General features: G+C 44.8%; 1 protein-coding gene across 1 annotated transcript in view; it reads right to left on the bottom strand.

Moving 5' to 3' along the window:
- Positions 1-18,044, bottom strand: part of bnc1 (basonuclin zinc finger protein 1) — an 80,211-nt gene extending 62,167 nt beyond the window's left edge. The window contains exon 1 of the mRNA XM_028580975.1: positions 17,913-18,044. Within this exon, the coding sequence (XP_028436776.1) occupies positions 17,913-17,921 (9 nt within the window). The 5' untranslated portion in view covers positions 17,922-18,044. The remainder of the gene's footprint in view (positions 1-17,912) is intronic.
- Between the last annotated feature and the right edge of the window lie 1,158 nt (positions 18,045-19,202).

Here is a 19,202-nt window from a genome sequence, read left to right as displayed (position 1 = left end):
GCTGAGAGCTCAGAGCTGTGGGATTGTGGGATTGTGTCAGGCTGAAAGGGGATCCAGCTCAGGGCAGAGAAACACAGCAGCTCCCCCTCACTGCTGGAGCACACCGCTGACACGCTGCCAAGTTCTCAGGGCTCTGCAGCACGCACGCACGAACGCTCGCACGCACGCACGCACGTGCACAAGAGCAAAAAGTACATATTCATACAGAGGTGCACACACGTACAAAATATTACACACACATCCATCACACACATCTGCACACAAAAATACATGCACGCAGAGTATCCACGAATAGACACAGGCACACACAAACACACACACACACACACACACACACACACACACACACACAGGCACACACACACACACACACACACACACACACACACACACACACACACACACACAGAGATAAAGATAACATGCACACATATCCTAAACTAAACACAAAAGTACAGCCTCACACTTTAAACTGAAGCTTTGCTGAGTTACAAAAAGCACACACAATATCCTATAACGTGCTCCTCAGTGACATACCCTTCTGTTTTTTTAAAGAGTAAGTAATGAGCGATGTAGAAATGGGGAGGGAAAGAGACCACAAGACGTTTTTACCAGCAAAATGGATTTCTTTTGTTTCCGATTCATCTCATCTCTGCAGCCAAGTGTCGGGGTAATTTAATGCACGAATAAATTCAGTACGTCAAAAGCACGTCTTTAACTTTCAGCTTTTTAGGGTCGCTTTCCTATACTTAATAAAGTTTAAGTTTAAAGTTTCTTTAAAAAAAACTTGAATGAAAGCTTTTTTTGTATACCACTTTTCAAAATGCTATAGATACAAAAGATAAAGAATGAATGATTGAAACAAACAGCAATAAAGGACAAAACGTGCCATCAGAAAAGATTTAATCAAAGAACAAGGTCCGGTAATAAGGAAATAAAAATATTATAAAAATTGTAACAATCAAAAAGATAAAACAATGATAAAATATGTAGTAAATTGTAGTAATGTGGCCAAATAGTAGTGTTTTATTTAGCATCAACGCGTGTTGTAAAAAAAACAACAATAGACTTAAAGTGTAAAAAAAACTTCAGGTGGCGTTTACGCCCGTGAGACGCAGTAGAGACGCCAAGCTGCACGTACCCGGTGCGGACATACTGCAGAGATTAAAATGAGTATGTGTGTCTGGAAAGAGATGGGCGACGGCATGCAGCAAAGGGCAGCAGGCGGGACTCAGCCGACATGGGACTCAGCCGACATGGGTCTTACTGGGTGAGCTAGAGGCCGCCCCGGAAATTCCATTTTAAACATCAGTATGCACGAACAACTTTAAAAGCAAATGTGTACTTCAGTATGTGGTGTCAAGGCAGTGTCACTTAAACGGCCCATGTGTGTGACGTGACGTCCTGTTGTGTTCTTTAACCCCCCAATGTAGCACAAGTAGACTTTATCAGATTGTTTAAAGATCCTGACATTTCCAACCGCACTTGAAGGCAGCTTCATTTCACACAGAAAGAGTTGCAGGAAAGATTCAGCTGTTCCACAAACCCACCGGCAGCTCAGTGCTTGTGTTTGGGGCTTTAAAAACGTTCTTGTGGCAGCTATAGAGGCAGCAATGTTTCCTGTTTCCTGTATGAGACTCTCACTCCACCTCGAAACCCACACTGATAAGTGCGTTTCCCCAAAAGTTGAATCAGTTTTAACTTTATTACAGTATTGGAGAAAAAAATAAATAAAAATGAATATTCAAATCCCAAATACCTAACCAACGAACGAATATCCAAATAGTCCAATATTTGGATCCAGCCCTACAAAACACCAGATAACTTCAACAAAGCAGTTATTTTAACCCAAGAACTGATGTTTCCCTAATCCTCCTGGTGTTGTGGCTAAACCTAACCCATCCTTAACCATAGCATTATTAGATCATTAAAACCATTGACTTTGAAGGGTACTGAGAAGATGCTGTCCTGACGTTAGATGCGGCTTGTATGTGTTGCTCTAGAAGGCACAAACCACATGATTGGTGATTTATTTTGGAGGACTTGGACTTTTCAGTATTTAACGAAAATCACCAATCTTTTCCTAACCTCAACCAAAGTTTTTAAGTAACTCTAACCAAAGATGGTACTCTCTGGTGACAAAGTCCTGCACTCTGTTCACCCAGACTACCCAACCAATGATTTCTGTGCCGTACAAGAATGTAGCCCTACTGGACTGGAAAAAACCCTGCCAACACAATACACGCACCAATAATGTTTCCTACAATAACTTGGATGTGTATATTAAGCCCTATTCGCACGGGATAAGTATCATCTGGGGACCTTGTGTGATTTAGAAATTACGCCCCCGCATTTGACTTTTGTGTTGGGCATTCGCACGGGATCAGCGTAGCCTGTGATTTTACTGACATATCTGTCTACCGAGAGAGTATACAGATCCGTATCTTTCTGGGACAGGCCCGGTAGAGGTTACCAGAGGCGCATCCCCTATCCCCTAGCCGCGGGGAGCACTTTGACTCAGGTACGTAGGTCCCTGGTCGGGCAGTGGTCCAGATTAGATTAGCCATGACAGCCGAAATCAGTCTATTTCCAAAAAAAACAACCTTGAAAATATTTACAAAAAAACTGATTTAGAGACATGTCAATTCGCACAGGACTAATTATCACAGGACTTCTGTGTTTGGCAAAATATGGTAGGTCATTTGCGGGGGAAGTTTTACTTTACAAATTACAGACATGGCCAGTTCGCACTGGATTAAGGTCACAAGCAACTACAAATGACTAGAGGTCACCAGGTAATACTAATCCCATGTGAATAGGGCTTTAGATACACTAGTGGCTTGAAGAGTTCAGACAGGAGAACAAAGAGAAAACGTGCTGGGATGTCTGTTTGGGGATGGGTTTGAGCGTGACCTGTTGGGACCCATCAGGGTGAGCCATCAGCCAGCCATCCAGTCACTCCGGCGGGTGTGATGAGTTCCAGACTGGATTTTGCTTCTCGTCAACCCCCCACCCCCCCTAAAGCCTGCCTCTGGACTCCCTTCATCCCTCGCTCACTTTTCTCCCCTGTGTCCCATCGCCGCACATCATCAATACCCCTCAACTCCTCTGTCACACACCCACTCCCACGCGCGCACGAGCGCGCGCACGCACACACACACACACACACACACACACACAGCACTCCCCTTCACCCTCTCAGCACCCCTTTGGAACCCCCTCACTTCAAAAGCCTGCCAGCTTAACATGTCATTGATTAGAGCAGGAGGGGCCTGCAGCCTAGGGGTGGGGTGTGGTGTGTGTGTGTGTGTGTGGGGGGGGGGGGTGGCTTTTCTCCAGCTATCTATCACTTCTGGGGAATCACACACACAATCAGACAATCAAAGACAGCACTCAGATCTCATACACATATCCATTATGGCCTGCCATGGACTTTCCCCCCCTCTGGCGCAACAACACTCACAACATCCCGCTTTGATTCAATCATCAGTCTGAGGAAACGCATCGAATGCAAACACCGATATCAGCTAAATTTGCAGTGAGTCATCACGTTCAGCCGAGCGTCACCAATCATGGCATCGTTTCCGAGCGAGACGCAAAGCTGTCTCTCCGCTCTGCCAGAGTGCGTAGGTGTTAGGAGCGGTCTGGCTAATGGGGTTTGAAGGGGAAGGGGTTGTCGCAGTCAGTAGCACCCTGGGGTGGTCCCCTAAACATTACAGCCTCTCTGTACACCTGCACACACATAGACACGGTCATAGACAAAAGGTATGCTTACGCACGCACACACACACACACACACACACACACACACACACACACACACACACACACACACACACACACACACACACACATTCACTCTCTCCCAGGTTGGACATGTGGCGGGCCACCCAGTGCTCTCGGTGCTCCTGCTCCGTTTCCTTTAAAACACATCTGGTAGCTCCATTAACAGAGCACAGGAGAGAGTAACACCCTCCGTCTCTGCCCAATCCTCACTTACACTCCTCATCTAGACCAAACCACCTCAGCGAAGAGGATAATTGGCCAAATGAGATGTTTGCACACAGCCGACTGTGTATGTCAACAACCTATTTAACAGCGATTATGCCTTGAGCAATGATGTTTTAGCGCAGGTTTTCCCTGGCTGCCCTCCCTCCTGCCCTACTCTCTCTCGCTCCCTCTTTCTCACACATACACACAAACATTGTGCCGAGCACTCTTTATCAGGCTCTCGATTGGCCTTACTGTTTTCAACGCCAACTCTGCAGCAGAAATACAGGACCGGAGCTGGTTCCTAACAGGTAGTGCTGTTCTGCACATGTAGAGCTCTCTGCAGAGGGTGTATCATGTCCACGAGGCAAGTAATAGCTACTCTAGCACGCCCACACGCTGTCTGTTTCTGCATGAGACAATAGTAACTAGACACATTTAAAATGAATAATCAACTGGGGATCTCTCCCACTGAGGCGGGCAGGAAAAATTGTAGCCGATCCCTCTCACCCCGGACACAAACAGTTTGAACCCCTCCCCTCCGGCAGGAGGCTGCGGGCCATCAGGAACAAAACCTCACGCCATAAAAACTGTTTCTTCCCCTCTGCAGTCAGCCTCACCAACAAGGCCCCTAGACCCCCACTGCCCCCCAATAAACTGCTTTCTGATAATGATAAGGCTGGGAATCACCAGAGGCCCCACGATACGATATTATTATGATACTTATGTCACGATACAATATTATTGCAATTTCAAACATATTGCGATATTCTGCAATATATTGCAATTCATTACCTGTTTTGTCTAAAGACAAAAAAATGTCTCCGGTTTGTTCATCTCACTTCAATTTTCCATCTAGACTGAAAAAGCAATCGATCTTATTATTCTAGTACCAAAAGGTTAAACTCTCATGTTCAATTTATATAATAAAAGATAGATACTTGGTGTCTGTGTATCAATACAGTATTGCCACAGGTAAATATCGCGATACTATGCTGTATCGATTTTTCCCCCCACCCCTAATACTGATACTGATTCTGATTCTGGTCTAGTCACACTCGAATCTATGGAGTGCAAACTGTGCTCAGATTGAGATGGCTCCTCTTGCGGCAGCAGAGAAAGAAATGCTTGTAATGAGTCAAAATACTCTCCTACAGGCCGTTTGATCCTGATGCCATTTAAAGTACCCTGACACTGTCAGTCGTGGTTCATCTCCACTCTCGTTTCTAAAGATGCAGCGGTGTGCAGTTTGAAAGCACAAAGGGAAGTAAGGCCAAACATTGGGCTGGTTGAGAGAAACCTAAAGCAGAGGCGGCAACTCCTACATGATTTCATCTGGGTAAGTACAGTACACAGTCAAAATTCCAAGAGGATATTTTGCACCGCAGGGTACAGATTGTCTTCAACAACACCAAATTATACTGAACACAGAGTGATTTCAGTGTTTCCAAAGGCACCGATGTCCCTTGCCACATCATGGCCAAGTATTGATTTTTAAGTTGCAGGAAAGTTAAGTTTCAATGTGTAGTTGGTAACAGATCTGCTTACTGCCAGTGACATTTGCAACATCGGCAATAACTTAAAGCTATAGCGCATAGTTTCTGTCGCCCCCATGAGGAATTCTAAGTAATGACAACAACACTGTCGGCGCGTCACATGATACAAGCCTTCCGTGAACACGCACCACTCCCACCCCTCCTTCATGCTGTTGCTAGTAGCCAAGGAGGACACGGAGGATTAAAAAGAGAAGAAGAGGTCATTATCTTCACTCGAGTTTCTGCACGGGAAACAAATACAGAGTTGTGTGGAGCTGATGCTGTCTTAATTAGGTTTGTAGCAACTCATTTGGCAATGGCTTGAATGTAACGGACGTTCATTAATTTCAAAAAGTTACGCACTAATGCTTTTAAAAAAAAGCCGGCCCTACATCACAACTCCGCAGTATGTCATGCAGTTCACTCCATTTGTTTGGACAGTGATCGCAAACTGAAAGAAATCAATGTAACATGGTTATTTAAACCAGCACTAATCAGTGGTAGCCGGACCCTCCGCCGCAGCGCTGTGGAGGAGGGTCTGGCAATGCCAAGAATGAGATTGTCCACATAGACATGTTTTAGACAGCAAACATTACAGCTAAAAAACTTGAGATTATGACATTAGAAAAGAGTGTGAGTTAATTATATAGATAAGACAGATAAGACGTGATTTCTATATGGTGCGTGAGCTGACTGCTTGAAAAACATTTTGTGGGATTTTCTTTGTTAAAATCGCAAAGGGTTTAAATTCTTAAGGCAAGCGCTGTTTTAGAAACTGGATAGTTAACACTAAGAACAAGGTCCAATTAACAAAAACAACACCAATGAGGGACGGCATGGATTCACAGAAGCTAATGGAAGAGCAGCTAGCCCAGATGTGACGTCAAGACTTCAGCTCTCTGCTCCCCCGATCAAATTTCCTCAAATCAATAGATTCAAAATTTTGACAAGCCCTAATGTCCTTTACTCAGGCCTGACCGAAGCAACGTACAGTATGTTCAGCTGTAAGTTTTCAACCCCAAAAAAGTTTGACTTTGCATTCTTAAAGTTTTTGCCAGGGAACTGATTGACCCCTGATCGACAGTGTGGATCTCGACAGCTGTAAGGATAGACCGTGTCTCTGGGCATCAGAGATGTTCCCCCTTCAGTGAAAGCGCTCCAGGTCAGTGAAACCAGAGGGGAGAGGGAGAGTCAAGCTGACCAGACCCTGAACAACTTTCATCTCTGATTACATAGCTTCTCTCTCTCTCTCTCTCTGTCTCTCGCTCTCTGGAGTGTACACTTCTACTGCCCCAGCATACTGATCAGGCCGATTAGCCCTCCATGATCACTGCAGCTCCACACACTGACTGACTGGAGCGACCCCTCCCCACTCCACCCGCGTCTCTATCCTCCATCCCCCAAGCCCTCTCCTGCAGCACCTAGGGTTATCGTCAGAAGTCTATAGCCCCTCCGAAGTCTCGGTAGAAATCAGCAGGGCTGGATCGGTGAGAAGGCCCGGGCCAGAGGAGGCCTGGGAGAGGAGAAGAGGTGCTCTGGCTCTTCGGAGACTCCCCTCGCGGCTTTTTGAAGGAGGAGGGCGAACGGAAGGAAAATCAATAGGCAAGGAGCAGGAGGCCTGTGATGGCATGGCTAATCGGGTTTCTGCATTAATGTTTCAGATGCTGGGAGAACTCATTGCCTGGCTGGCGGTACTCAGGGCCTCAGCGCAGCCTTGCACAATAAGCAGCAAACACCTACACATACACAAAGGCAGCTGTGGTGCGGCTCTTAGGTTCACATTCACTCACTCAAGCATGCGGAAGAAAAACACGTATCAATGAGAAGCTCCACTTTGTGTTTCCTCACACATTTTAGACCGTTAACCAGGTACACGTTGCCATGAACGCAGTCACAAAGCACACAACAGCCGGGTTTTGCATAGTCTGGATTAAAAGAAGTACATTTTAAGTAAGCCGGAAGTAAAAGGTTTACATCCGGCGCGTGGCTCACGTGCAGGATGCCCCTCACCTATCGCTCTCTGTGTGTTGCCGTTCTCGAAATTCCTTAACTAAAGGAAGCGCTAGCAAGCTACACGCTGAAAATGTCAAGTTGTGAAGAAAATTTGGATGGTGCAACAAGCCGCCCTGCTTTGTTCTTTCGGGGAATGATTGTAAAGATTTACAAAGAATATGGTTACGGCATTTCCTCTCCAACTGGGACGTTTTGGGACCGATGGGTGGGATTGCTGTAGACGAAGTATACACACGGAGATACACCGCTAAGAGCCAATGATGGTTTACCCATGTATCCAGATAATTTAAATAGCTCACGTTACTGTATTGTGTGAACAGTTAACTTCATTTAATATTGTATGTGGTGTTTGTTTTTGGCGGGGTGCAAATGTTCCTCCAAAACAAGTTCCTTCCCGAGACCGTCGCTGCATCCGGAGGTTATCGCCGCCCAAGACGATTGTGACTGGTTCAAAGAAATGCGAACAACTCAGAGCGTTTTTTTTTTTTTTTCTCCTATCCCAGAATGTGTGCGTGTTGTGGCCAGACCTTACTCCACAGCGCTGTCGAGATAGATCTGGGAATGTGAGACTAGGTTTTGCGTGATATATGCAACCATTAATTCAAAGAGCAGAACAAGAGCTGATAACGTAAGAGGTCTGGGACAATTACCTGAACCAGACACAGAGATGGGGGGGGGCAGCACAAGGAATTGCTCTGAAAAATGCAAGTCCTAGATCACTCTGAGATAAGCCCTGAAAACTGGAGAATGCTGGTGTATGTCAGTGTGTGTGTGTGTGTGTGTGTGTGTGTGTGTGTGTGTGTGTGTGTGTGTCCATATGTGTGTATGAGCCAGAGAGAGAGAGAGATGCAGGAGCCCTAGCTGTGTTGGAGGAGCAGTCCTCCCAGACACTGAATCATAATCTCTAAACTCTGCCGGTATTCGGTGTTTATGCCACAGTTTCCACATTGCTTTCCTCTGACATTAGCCGTGTATAAATCAGGGTGCGACAGACAGGCAGCTCCCTTCTAGAGGCTGGTACGGGAAGGGGAGCTGCCACGGGCTGCACCCTGGGCCCCCTCCCACTACCACCACCACCTCCCCGCCTCACCACCAGATGTGCTCTGCTATCTGCTAACCCCCGCCCCAGCCCAACCCCCCTACCCCCAAACACACACACACACACACACACACACACACACACACACACACACACACACACACACACACACACACACTTATCCCACCAATCACACTGACACCACTAATGCCTCCAACCATGCTGAAATATTCACTCTCTGCTCTCCTACGCGCTGGCTCTGCTGCTCTGCAGCTTTGACTACAACAGCAGTGATAGTTTAAGGCTTGCAAAAAGGGATGTAGTTCTGCTGCTACCTTCAAGAACCCAACACAGTTTGGTTTTTTTAAGTTCCAAAATGTTCATCTTCAACGTAGCTGTAAAACATTTACTGACAATGCATGTACGTTTGTTTCCCCTACAAAATCCACTCCTGTCAATGAAAGTGTGGTAAGAATAAATAAATAAATAAATAAATAAATTAGTTTTATGGTTAGGCACCTTAAAGTTTTTGGTTAAGGTTAGGGAAAGATCATCATCATCATTGCCCACAGGGCATTTGTATGTGTGGCAAATTATTTCAAATGTGTTTGGTCATACACCACTCAAGCACAATTACAAACTGAAATGGTCCTGATGTTTCTATTTGGCCAATTATTTTTATTATATCTTTCTCTCGCAAGTTCCCTGACTTCTTGGAAATCCCGTATTAAATATAAATGTGTTAGATGTGTGAACTCCAAATGCATTTTGGGGGAGCTTACAGTATATGTAGCCCTAACCTAACAACACACTGGATGTAAACCCCAGTGTCATACTGTACATCCAAACCACCTCCCTACGACTTATGTGTGTAAAAAAAAAATATATAATTATTAAATATATTATTATAATATAATTGAGGCAGCAATTACGTTTCCTCCAAAACATTTTAGGAAAAAAACATTTAAGAGTATATTTAAATGTCATTTTTAGGGGACAGGGTTACCCAGTGCCTACATTTCTCAGCTCAAAATCCAAAAAATACAATTTGTTTTTCAGTTCATTACAGTATTCCTTTTTGGATTTAGACATAATAGTGAAAGAGACCATGTGGGTCACAGATGTAAAGTAACATAGGGGTTCTTTCCAAAATTTCGACAACAAAAATCAAAGGGCCCATTGTTTCTGTTCCGAAAAAACTTTAGTCACTTGCATCTCATAATTAATCCCTGGCTAAATTATATCGCGCCCACACACCCACACACACACACACACACACACACACACACACACACACACACACACACACACACACACACACGCATCACAGACAAAATCCTATACTTTTCCACTTTCCTAAACAATCTAGATGGTTTTCTGAGTGCTCAATCATACTACATGAAGAACAGTATGGAATCCTAGCAAATGCTCAGTTTTTACAGTTTCACCACACTACAGGTTTGACTATTTAGGCCCACTGCCTAATGGCGTCATGTCCGACAGCACACTAAGTGCACCTTAAGCAACGCGGTTCAACAGAATTTGAATGATGTCAGGCTCTAGTTTTCAGATAACCGGCCAAAGGCAACAAGTAGACCAAGCAGCTACAAGGGCCACGCTCCTACCAGGACTTCCGAATAAAAAAAACATCTGCAAAGTCCTCAGTTCATTTGGTGTCATTATCTAAAAAAAAAAGAAAAGTCATATTCTATATAATAAGTATTGATACAGATAGCTTTATTCATCCCTGAAGGGCAATTCAGTTTCTACAGTCCACCGACACATATCACTGTAAAAATTTTCACCGTGAATTTACAGTAATATACTGGCAGCAGTGTCGTCTATAAACTACTGTTTATTTACAGTACGCATACCGTTTTTTAAATTTTAAGGTATTTCACCGTTAATAGACATACAGTTTCTTACCGTATTATTTTAATTTACAGTAACATACTGGCTGCTGTGTAATTCCCACCTTTTCCATTATTTTCCCAAGATGTATTGGTATTAACAGTAAAAACCTGTAATCCGTAACATTCGCAGACAGTGCTGTAATATTATTTTCTCCCAGAATGCATTGCCATTTACAGTATGATCCGTTATAACATTAAAACAGTAAGATACTGTGAGATTGTAGCTGTACATTTACTTTAAAAGGTTTACAGTGTATACACATTCATACTGCCAGTCATCAATGACGGAGGCAGCGCAATAAAAAGGCATACGGAAAGTGTGAGATCCATTAATATAAAAAAAGAAAAATATTCGAAATAAGAACTGAATAAAGCTGAGAAAATACGATTAAAAAGGGAGGAGATAAAATAAAATAAAATCAATGAAGTGCTGTGTGTGTGTGTGTGTGTGTGTATCAAAGCCTCATATCTTCTTCCTCTGTGCTGTAGAGTTAGATCTTTGTCCAGGAACTATTTAAAACACATCAGTGAGCCACACTGTTGCACTGGCTGACATATTACTTCATCACCATGAACACACACACACACACACACACACACACACACACACACACACACACACACACACACACACAATCTCAGAAAATAACACTTTAAAATAACACGTTCATTTTGGACTCAATCACACTACACATCCTCCGCTGCCCCAAACTCATGGTACAAGGTTTTACAACACAGGGTTGCACAATGAAATGGAAGTTGTAGCCCCGTCACACTACACACGCATAGAACAAATATATAATTTCAATTTGAAGAGAATAAAATGAAATCAAATAAAACAACATATACAGTAACTTATATGCAAATCCTTATATACATATATCAGAGGTTGGGGACTCGCAAATTTGAGGAGTTGAGACTTGCTCGACTTACACTGATAAATGACTTGACGTGGTATTCCAGACTTGACAGATGACTCTAAAGAGCTTGACTTTTTATGAATATAATACATAGAGATCTTCAACAGGGGGTCCTTTCATAAACTAAAATATCTTTACATGAGTCCAAAATATTAGTATAAATCACCCTATTTGTGAAAAAACAACCATTGATGATATAGGTAAGGTAGTCACTAAGGTAACCATCCATACAGTTCATCCGAAGGATTCACTGCTCCACATGTGAATCCTTTACATTATTTATAAAATCACCATCCATCTTCGTCCGCTTATCCGGTGTCGGGTCGCGGGGGGAGCAGCTCCAGCAGGGGACCCCAAACTTCCCTTTCCCGAGCAACATTAACCAGCTCCGACTGGGGATCCTCGAGGCGTTCCCAGGCCAGGTTGGAGATATAATCCCTCCACCTAGTCCTGGGTCTTCCCGAGGCCTCCTCCCAGCTGGACGTGCCTGGAACACCTCCCTAGGGGGCGCCCAGGGGCATCCTTACCAGATGCCCGAACCACCTCAACTGGCTCCTTTCGGCGCAAAGGAGCAGCGGCTCTCTCCGAGCTCCTCACGGATGAGTGAGCTTCTCACCCTATCTCTAAGGGAGACGCCAGCCACCCTCCTGAGGAAACCCATTTCAGCCGCTTGTACCCTGGATCTCGTTCTTTCGGTCATGACCCAGCCTTCATGACCATAGGTGAGTGTAGGAACGAAAACTGACCGGTAGATCGAGAGCTTTGCCTTCTGGCTAAGCTCTCTTTTCGTCCAACGGTGCGATAGATTGAATGCAATACCGCACCCGCTGCGCCCGATTCTCCGACCAATCTCCCGCTCCATTGTCCCCTCACTCGCGAACACAACCCCAAGGTACTTGAACTCCTTCACTTGGGGTAAGGACTCATTCCCTACCTGGAGAAGGCATTCCATCGGTTTCCTGCTGAGAACCATGGCCTCAGATTTAGAGGTGCTGATCCTCATCCCAACCGCTTCACACTCGGTTGCGAACCGATCCAGTGAGTGCTGAAGGTCGCAGGCCGATGATGCCATCAGGACCACATCATCTGCAAAGAGCAGCGATGAGATCCCCAGCCCACCAAACTGCAACCCCTCCCCACCCCGACTACGCCTCGATATCCTGTCCATAAATACTACAAACAGGATTGGTGACAAAGCGCAGCCCTGGCGGAGGCCAACCCTCACCTGAAACGAGTCCGACTTACTACCGAGAACCCGGACACAGCTCTCGCTTTGGTTGTACAGAGATTGGATGGCCCTGAGAAGAGACCCCTCACCCCATACTCCCAGCACCTCCCCCACAGTATCTCCCGGGGACCCGGTCATACGCCTTCTCCAAATCCACAAAACACATGTAGACCGGTTGGGCATACTCCCAGGCTCCCTCCAGGATCCTTGCGAGTGAAGAGCTGGTCCGTTGTTCCACGACCAGGACGGAATCCGCATTGTTCCTCCTCAACCCGAGGTTCGACTATTGGCCGAACCCTCCTTTCCAGCACCTTGGAGTAGACTTTACCAGGGAGGCTGAGAAGTGTGATACCCCTATAATTGGCACACACCCTCTGGTCCCCCTTTTTAAAAGGGGAACCACCACCCCAGTCTGCCACTCCTTTGGCACCGTCCCAGACTTCCACGCAATGTTGAAAAGGCGTGCCAACCAGGACAGCCCCTCCACACCCAGAGCCTTGAGCATTTCTGGACGGATCTCATCAATCCCGGGGCTTTGCCACTGTGTAGTTGTTTGACTACATCAGTGACTTCCGCCTGGGAAATCGACGACAATCCCCCATTATCCTCCAGCTCTGCCTCTAACATAGAGGGCGTATTAGTCGGATTCAGGAGTTCCTCAAAGTGCTCCTTCCACCGCCCTATTACCTCCTCAGTTGAGGTCAACAGTGTCCCATCCTTACTGTACACAGCTTGGATGGTTCCCCCCCCCCCTGAGGTGGCGAACAGTTTTCCAGAAGCACTTTGGTGCCGACCGAAAGTCCTTCTCCATGTCTTCTCCAAACTTCTCCCACACCCGCTGCTTTGCCTCTTTCACGGCAGAGGCTGCAGCCCTTCGGGCCCTTCGGTACCCTGCAACTGCCTCCGAGTCCTCCGGGATAACATATCCCGGAAAGACTCCTTCTTCAGTCGGACGGCTTCCCTGACCACCGTTGTCCACCACGGTGTTCGTGGGTTACCGCCCCTTGAGGCACCTAAGACCCTAAGACCACAGCTCCTCGCTGCAGCTTCAGCAATGGAAACTTTGAACATTGTCCACTCGGGTTCAATGCCCCCAGCCTCCACAGGGATGCACGAAAAGCTCCGCCCGAGGTGTGAGTTGAAAGTCTGTTGGACAGGGGCCTCCTCCAGACGTTCCCAATTTACCCGCACTACACGTTTGGGCTTACCAGGTCTGTCCAGAGTCTTCCCCACCCTCTGACCCAACTCACCACCAGATGGTGATCGGTTGACAGCTCTGCCCCTCTCTTCACCCGAGTGTCCAAAACATACGGCCTCAGATCAGATGAAACGATTATGAAATCGATCATTGACCTTCGGCCTAGGGTGCTCTGGTACCAGGTACACTTATGAGCATCCCTATGTTCAAACATGGTGTTCGTTATAGACAATCCATGACTAGCACAGAAGTCCAACAACAAACAACCACTCTGGTTTAGATCAGGGAGGCCGTTCCTCCCAATCACGCCTCTCCAGGTGTCTCCATCATTGCCCACGTGTGCGTTGAAGTCCCCCAGCAGAACAATGGAGTCCCCCACTGGAGCCCCATGCAGGACTCCAGTCAAGGTCTCCAAGAAGGCCGAATACTCCGAACTCCTGTTTGGTGCATATGCACAAACAACAGTCAGAGTTTTCCCCCCCACAACCTGCAGGCGTAGGGAGGCGACCCTCTCGTCCACCGGGGTAAACTCCAACACAGCGGTGGTCCGTCGAGGCCCCTGACCTTCACTGCCACCCATGTGGCATCGCACCCGACCCCAACGGTTCCTCCCACAGGTGGTGGGCCCATGGGATGGAGAGGGAGTTGCCACGTAGCTTGTTCGGGCTGTGCCCGGCCGGGCTCCGTGGCAAACCCGGCCACCAGGCGCTCGCCGACGAGCCCACCGTCTGGGCCTGGCTCCAGACGGGGGCCCCGGGCTTCCTCCGGGCAGGGTCACTCCATCTCTGCTTAGCTTCTTATAAAATCACGTCAACAATTATTATTTTAACAGCTTAGTATTCTATGCACTAAAAAGGTCGGTATAAAGGCTTTAGGCCCTACATGTTATTGTAGACCCAAATTATTATGAAACTTCATTTTATTCAATGTAGGTAGTAGGGGGTCCCTGAGCCGTCTCTCTCATTTAGAGGGTAACTACAGTTTTTTTCAATCTGGACTATTTTCCTATGTTTTTGTGTCTAAGTGATTGATGGGAACAACAATCTTTGACATTTGTCCAGTATTAAGCGAGATCGCTGCAGTTGGCAGTGGCAAAATAAGCTACAATGTAAGTTAATAGGGCAATTGTCCAGCTTGTATTTACCTTCACAAAAGTCCTTGTTTTGCCACTGACAGACTCATATTATTATTATAAGTGTCTGACAACATTATGGAAAGGATTTCTAAGGAGGTTGACCTTTCTGTTAAAGAGTAAGATCCTTTTTTTTTTTAAACATAAAAACATCTGCGAAATTGCGTTCGCTAAACCCACCAGACTCCATGTAAATAAACAGTAATTTTACCATTGTAAAATACACTTCATTCAACGTCGACAGAAAAAAAGCCGTATTTGGGTCGTCTTTCCACTTTTCCACTTTCATCACAACTCTAGTTTTGGTTGAAATAAACACATAGTTTACCTACATACACGCTAAAGTATTGCTTTTTTAAATGGAGTCTGGTGGGTTTAGCGCTAGCGACTTCAGAGCTGGTTCTGGTTAAACAGAAAGGTCTCAAAGAGGTTTTAAAGGTCTATCTATGAAGGGATCCTTTACATAATGTTGTCAGACACTTAGAATATTAATCTGAGCCTGTTAGTGGCAAAACGAACACTTTTGTGAAGATAAATACAAGATGGACAATTGCCCTATTAACTTACATTGTAGCTTGTTTCGCCTCTGCCGACTGCAGTGATCTCGCTTAAAGGTCCAATGGCATTAACATTTCACTTTATGAGGTTTTTTAACATTAATATGAAATCCCCCAGCCTGCCTATGGTCCCCCAGTGGCTAGAAAAGGCGATAGGTGTAAACCGAGCCCTGGGTATCTTGCTCTGCCTTTGAGAAAATGAAAGCTCAGATGGGCCGATCTGGAATCTTGCTCCTTATGATGTCATAAAGAGCAAGGTTACCTCACCTTTCTCTGCTTTGCCCACCCAGAGAATTTGGCCCACCCATGAGAGAGAGACATCATGGCTTTCAGACGAGCAGTTGGTCAAGGCCACACCCCCACTCTCCACCTTGCCCCCCGCTCTCTCCTCCTCAATAGCTACAGACACAGAAATGGCACATCCTAAGGAAAGCTCATCGTGGGACTGGCTCTAGTGGCTGTAATTCTGCACCAAGGCTGAATTTCAGGAAGAGACTTCAGCTACAGCATTAGGGGAACACTAAGGCCTACATAAAAGAGACTTCAGATACAGTATTAGGGGACCACTAAGGCCTATATAAAAGAGACTTTAGATACAGTATTAGGGGACCACTAAGGTCTATATAAAAGAGAGAGACTTCAGATACAGTATTAGGGGGCAACTAAGGTTTATATAAAAGAGACTTCAGATACAGTATTAGGGGACCACTAAGGTCTATATAAAAGAGACTTCAGATACAGTATTAGGGGACCACTAAGGCCTATATAAAAGCATCCAAAGAGCACCATGTCATGGGACCCTTAATACTAGACCAATGTCAAAGATTCTGGGCCATATAACCAATGAAATTCATTTATCCGAGCATGTTACTATAGTTACACAGCGGCGTGCTAATGGCGTAGTGGTTACAAGTTAACGCTAGTCTTTTAATGACATGCCATTGTTCCAGTTTTTTTGCCGTTTTAAGTGCCTCTTTAATACATTGTTAACGTTAATTCTTTCGGAAGAAAGAAAGAAAACAGAAAGAAAGGTGAAATGTTCTGTTACAATATTTTTGCTGTCAGTGTCGATAACGTAATGTTTTCGTTGTTATACTGAAAATTAAACACATCTTTTCAAGACTTGGATGTACTCATCAGCCAGAACAGCAGCATCAGAGACCTTGGATACCTTTGGTTCATTAATATAAGTAGCAATTTTGTCTGGCAAGCAATTCTTAAAATAATACAAACTAACCAGGGTTCCAGTTTCCTGTCGGGAATTTTTGCACAGGTAATGAAGCAGGTGATGGCGTGGAGCACCCAGTTTCGTATTTCTCCAATAAAAATGTGTACTCCACTATTGAGAAGGAGTCTCTTGCGCTTGTTATGAATAAATAGCTCTTTTTAAAGCTATTTTGAACTGTGGAAACTGGGGTAGACCATCAGAATCTCTTATGACTTGACTTATAGCAGGGACTCGACTTGACTTGCTCGATTCTCACCACAGTGACTTGAAACTTGAAGGTTATGACTTGAGACTCCCTTGTGACTTGCACATGTGGGACTTACTCCCACCTCTGACCTAGAGAGACTTTGGTTTAGTGGGAGAGTAGTGTGAAAGGTAGTTGCAAAACCAGCACAACAGAAGGATCCATGTATTTATTTAATAACTCCCCAACTAACGCACTTTTTCCTCCTGTTTGAGTGACATTTGCTAAAAACTAGTGTCCAAGTAGATTTAGGAAATTACTGAGCCTTTTTTTTGAAAATATATACACGGTATGAAGATACACATATTGCAGACATGATGGGGAAGTCAGAATTATTATTAGTATTGAGAGACTACGGTTGGTTTTTGGTCTTTTCGTGGGATTTGTTGACAAGAAGAAAAATAAAACACTTGCTCTTTAACACTTAATGACCTTCACTTTTGTATTATCTTTAGTTTACATGAAAAGAAACTGCTGATTTTATTTGAGAATTTCTTCACACAATTTGTACATAGCAAGGTGAATCCAAACATTTAAGTGGTTGCCCATAGTAGTGCAGTTTTCTCAAGATTAGTTTCATTCAGAAAATGTGCAGTGTAGTCCAGCATTATAAACTGAGATTGAAGGCTTTTTCATCATTATCAGAAACCCTTCATGAATTCGGCAAAACATAATCGAGCCAGACTAAAATGTGTATAATATAATTGCAAAAAAAAAAAAAGAAATTGAACATAAAAAAAATTGACAACAGCAAGCTGTGTAGTCTGGATTTGATTTAATCTGACACATGTCCTACATGTTGAATATAAGCCTATATACTAATTTATCCTAATGGTGCAGAAAATGTGTTTAAGATCAGGCAGAATATATTTATATATGTATATTCGATGGATAAAAAACAGGTGCTTGACTCACCAATGACATTTCTCATTAGTGACGTTGCCTCCTGGCACTTCCACAGCTGATTTCAGAAGAGCACTTTTGTGACAATGCATAAGAGGCCTCAAACAGATTTGTTTAGAGTCCAAACTGGGACAGCAGACTTCACCTTGGAAAGGCCGGCCACAGCTTTGCATGAGCCAGCTCTGCTATGCAGCACCTGCAGCTCGTCACAAACTGGTGATTGGCAAGGTGACAGTTCAGGCTCCGCCTTCACTACTGAGGTGACACTGGGCTACATGCTGCATTCGTGTCATATAGGGAAAACAGCGGAGATGCAAGCTTCCTGCCAGAAAATATTAATCGAAACAAAACTTTATTCTTAGTCGTCACATACAATTGACAGCACAATGTAAGGAAATTCAATTACTGTATTTTAAAGGATAGGATATGGAGGATATTAGGAGCAGTGGACAGCGTTCGGGGAACAACTTGGGGTTCAGTGTCTTGCTCAGGGACACTTTGACATGAGGCCGGAGTAGCCTGGGATCCAACCGCCAATCTTGTGGTTGAGGGGCGACCACTCTAACTCCCAGCCACACCCACCCAAAAAAGGAAATGTATGGAAGCACAAAGATGCCATACATTTCCTTTCTTTCACCATTTCGCCGACGATTTGTAATTTAATAATAATAATAATTTTAAAACAGTGTGCTGGTTACTATACAGCCAGCAACCGTGGGCTGTCAACAGTCATAGCTAAAGTGCACATTTTACAGAGTTTTCCTTTAATGTAGTCTAATATGAAAAATGTCTGTTATGAACAAATTTACAGTCAAAAATAATTGAAAATGATTTTTGCAGTACTTTTGGCCTGTCTTTAAGACACCCTCTCCGGGAACGACTCCTTTGTTGTGTAATGACAAACAAGCTGAACTTTGAACCTTGAATTTTAACACATACGTGTTCCTTGTATATGTAAAGGAGCTTCGCTGAGGAGACAGCAGCCTCTACATTGCATTTTATTAAGTGTGTTGCTGAGTTCTGTTAGAATTCTGTTAGAATTTTTCTAGAAGGCGTCGACCTGTCCAGTGGCCTTCCGGTCAGCTCCCTTAAAGGAACACGCCGACTTATTGGAACTTTAGCTTATTCACCGTATCCCCCGGAGTTAGATAAGTCCATACATACCCTTCTCATCTCCGTGCGTGTTGTAACTCTGTCTGACGCACCCAACGCTAGCCTAGTTTAGCACAGAACCTGGAGGTAACTGGCTCCATCTAGCCTACTGCTCCCAATAAGTGACAAAATAACGCCAACATTTTCCTA

This window comes from Perca flavescens, chromosome 1, assembly GCF_004354835.1.
Source record: "Perca flavescens isolate YP-PL-M2 chromosome 1, PFLA_1.0, whole genome shotgun sequence".
Taxonomy (NCBI): Eukaryota; Metazoa; Chordata; class Actinopteri; order Perciformes; family Percidae; genus Perca; species Perca flavescens.
The sequence above is the reverse complement of the archived record's forward strand: the minus strand, read 5'-3'. Positions and strand labels throughout refer to the sequence as shown.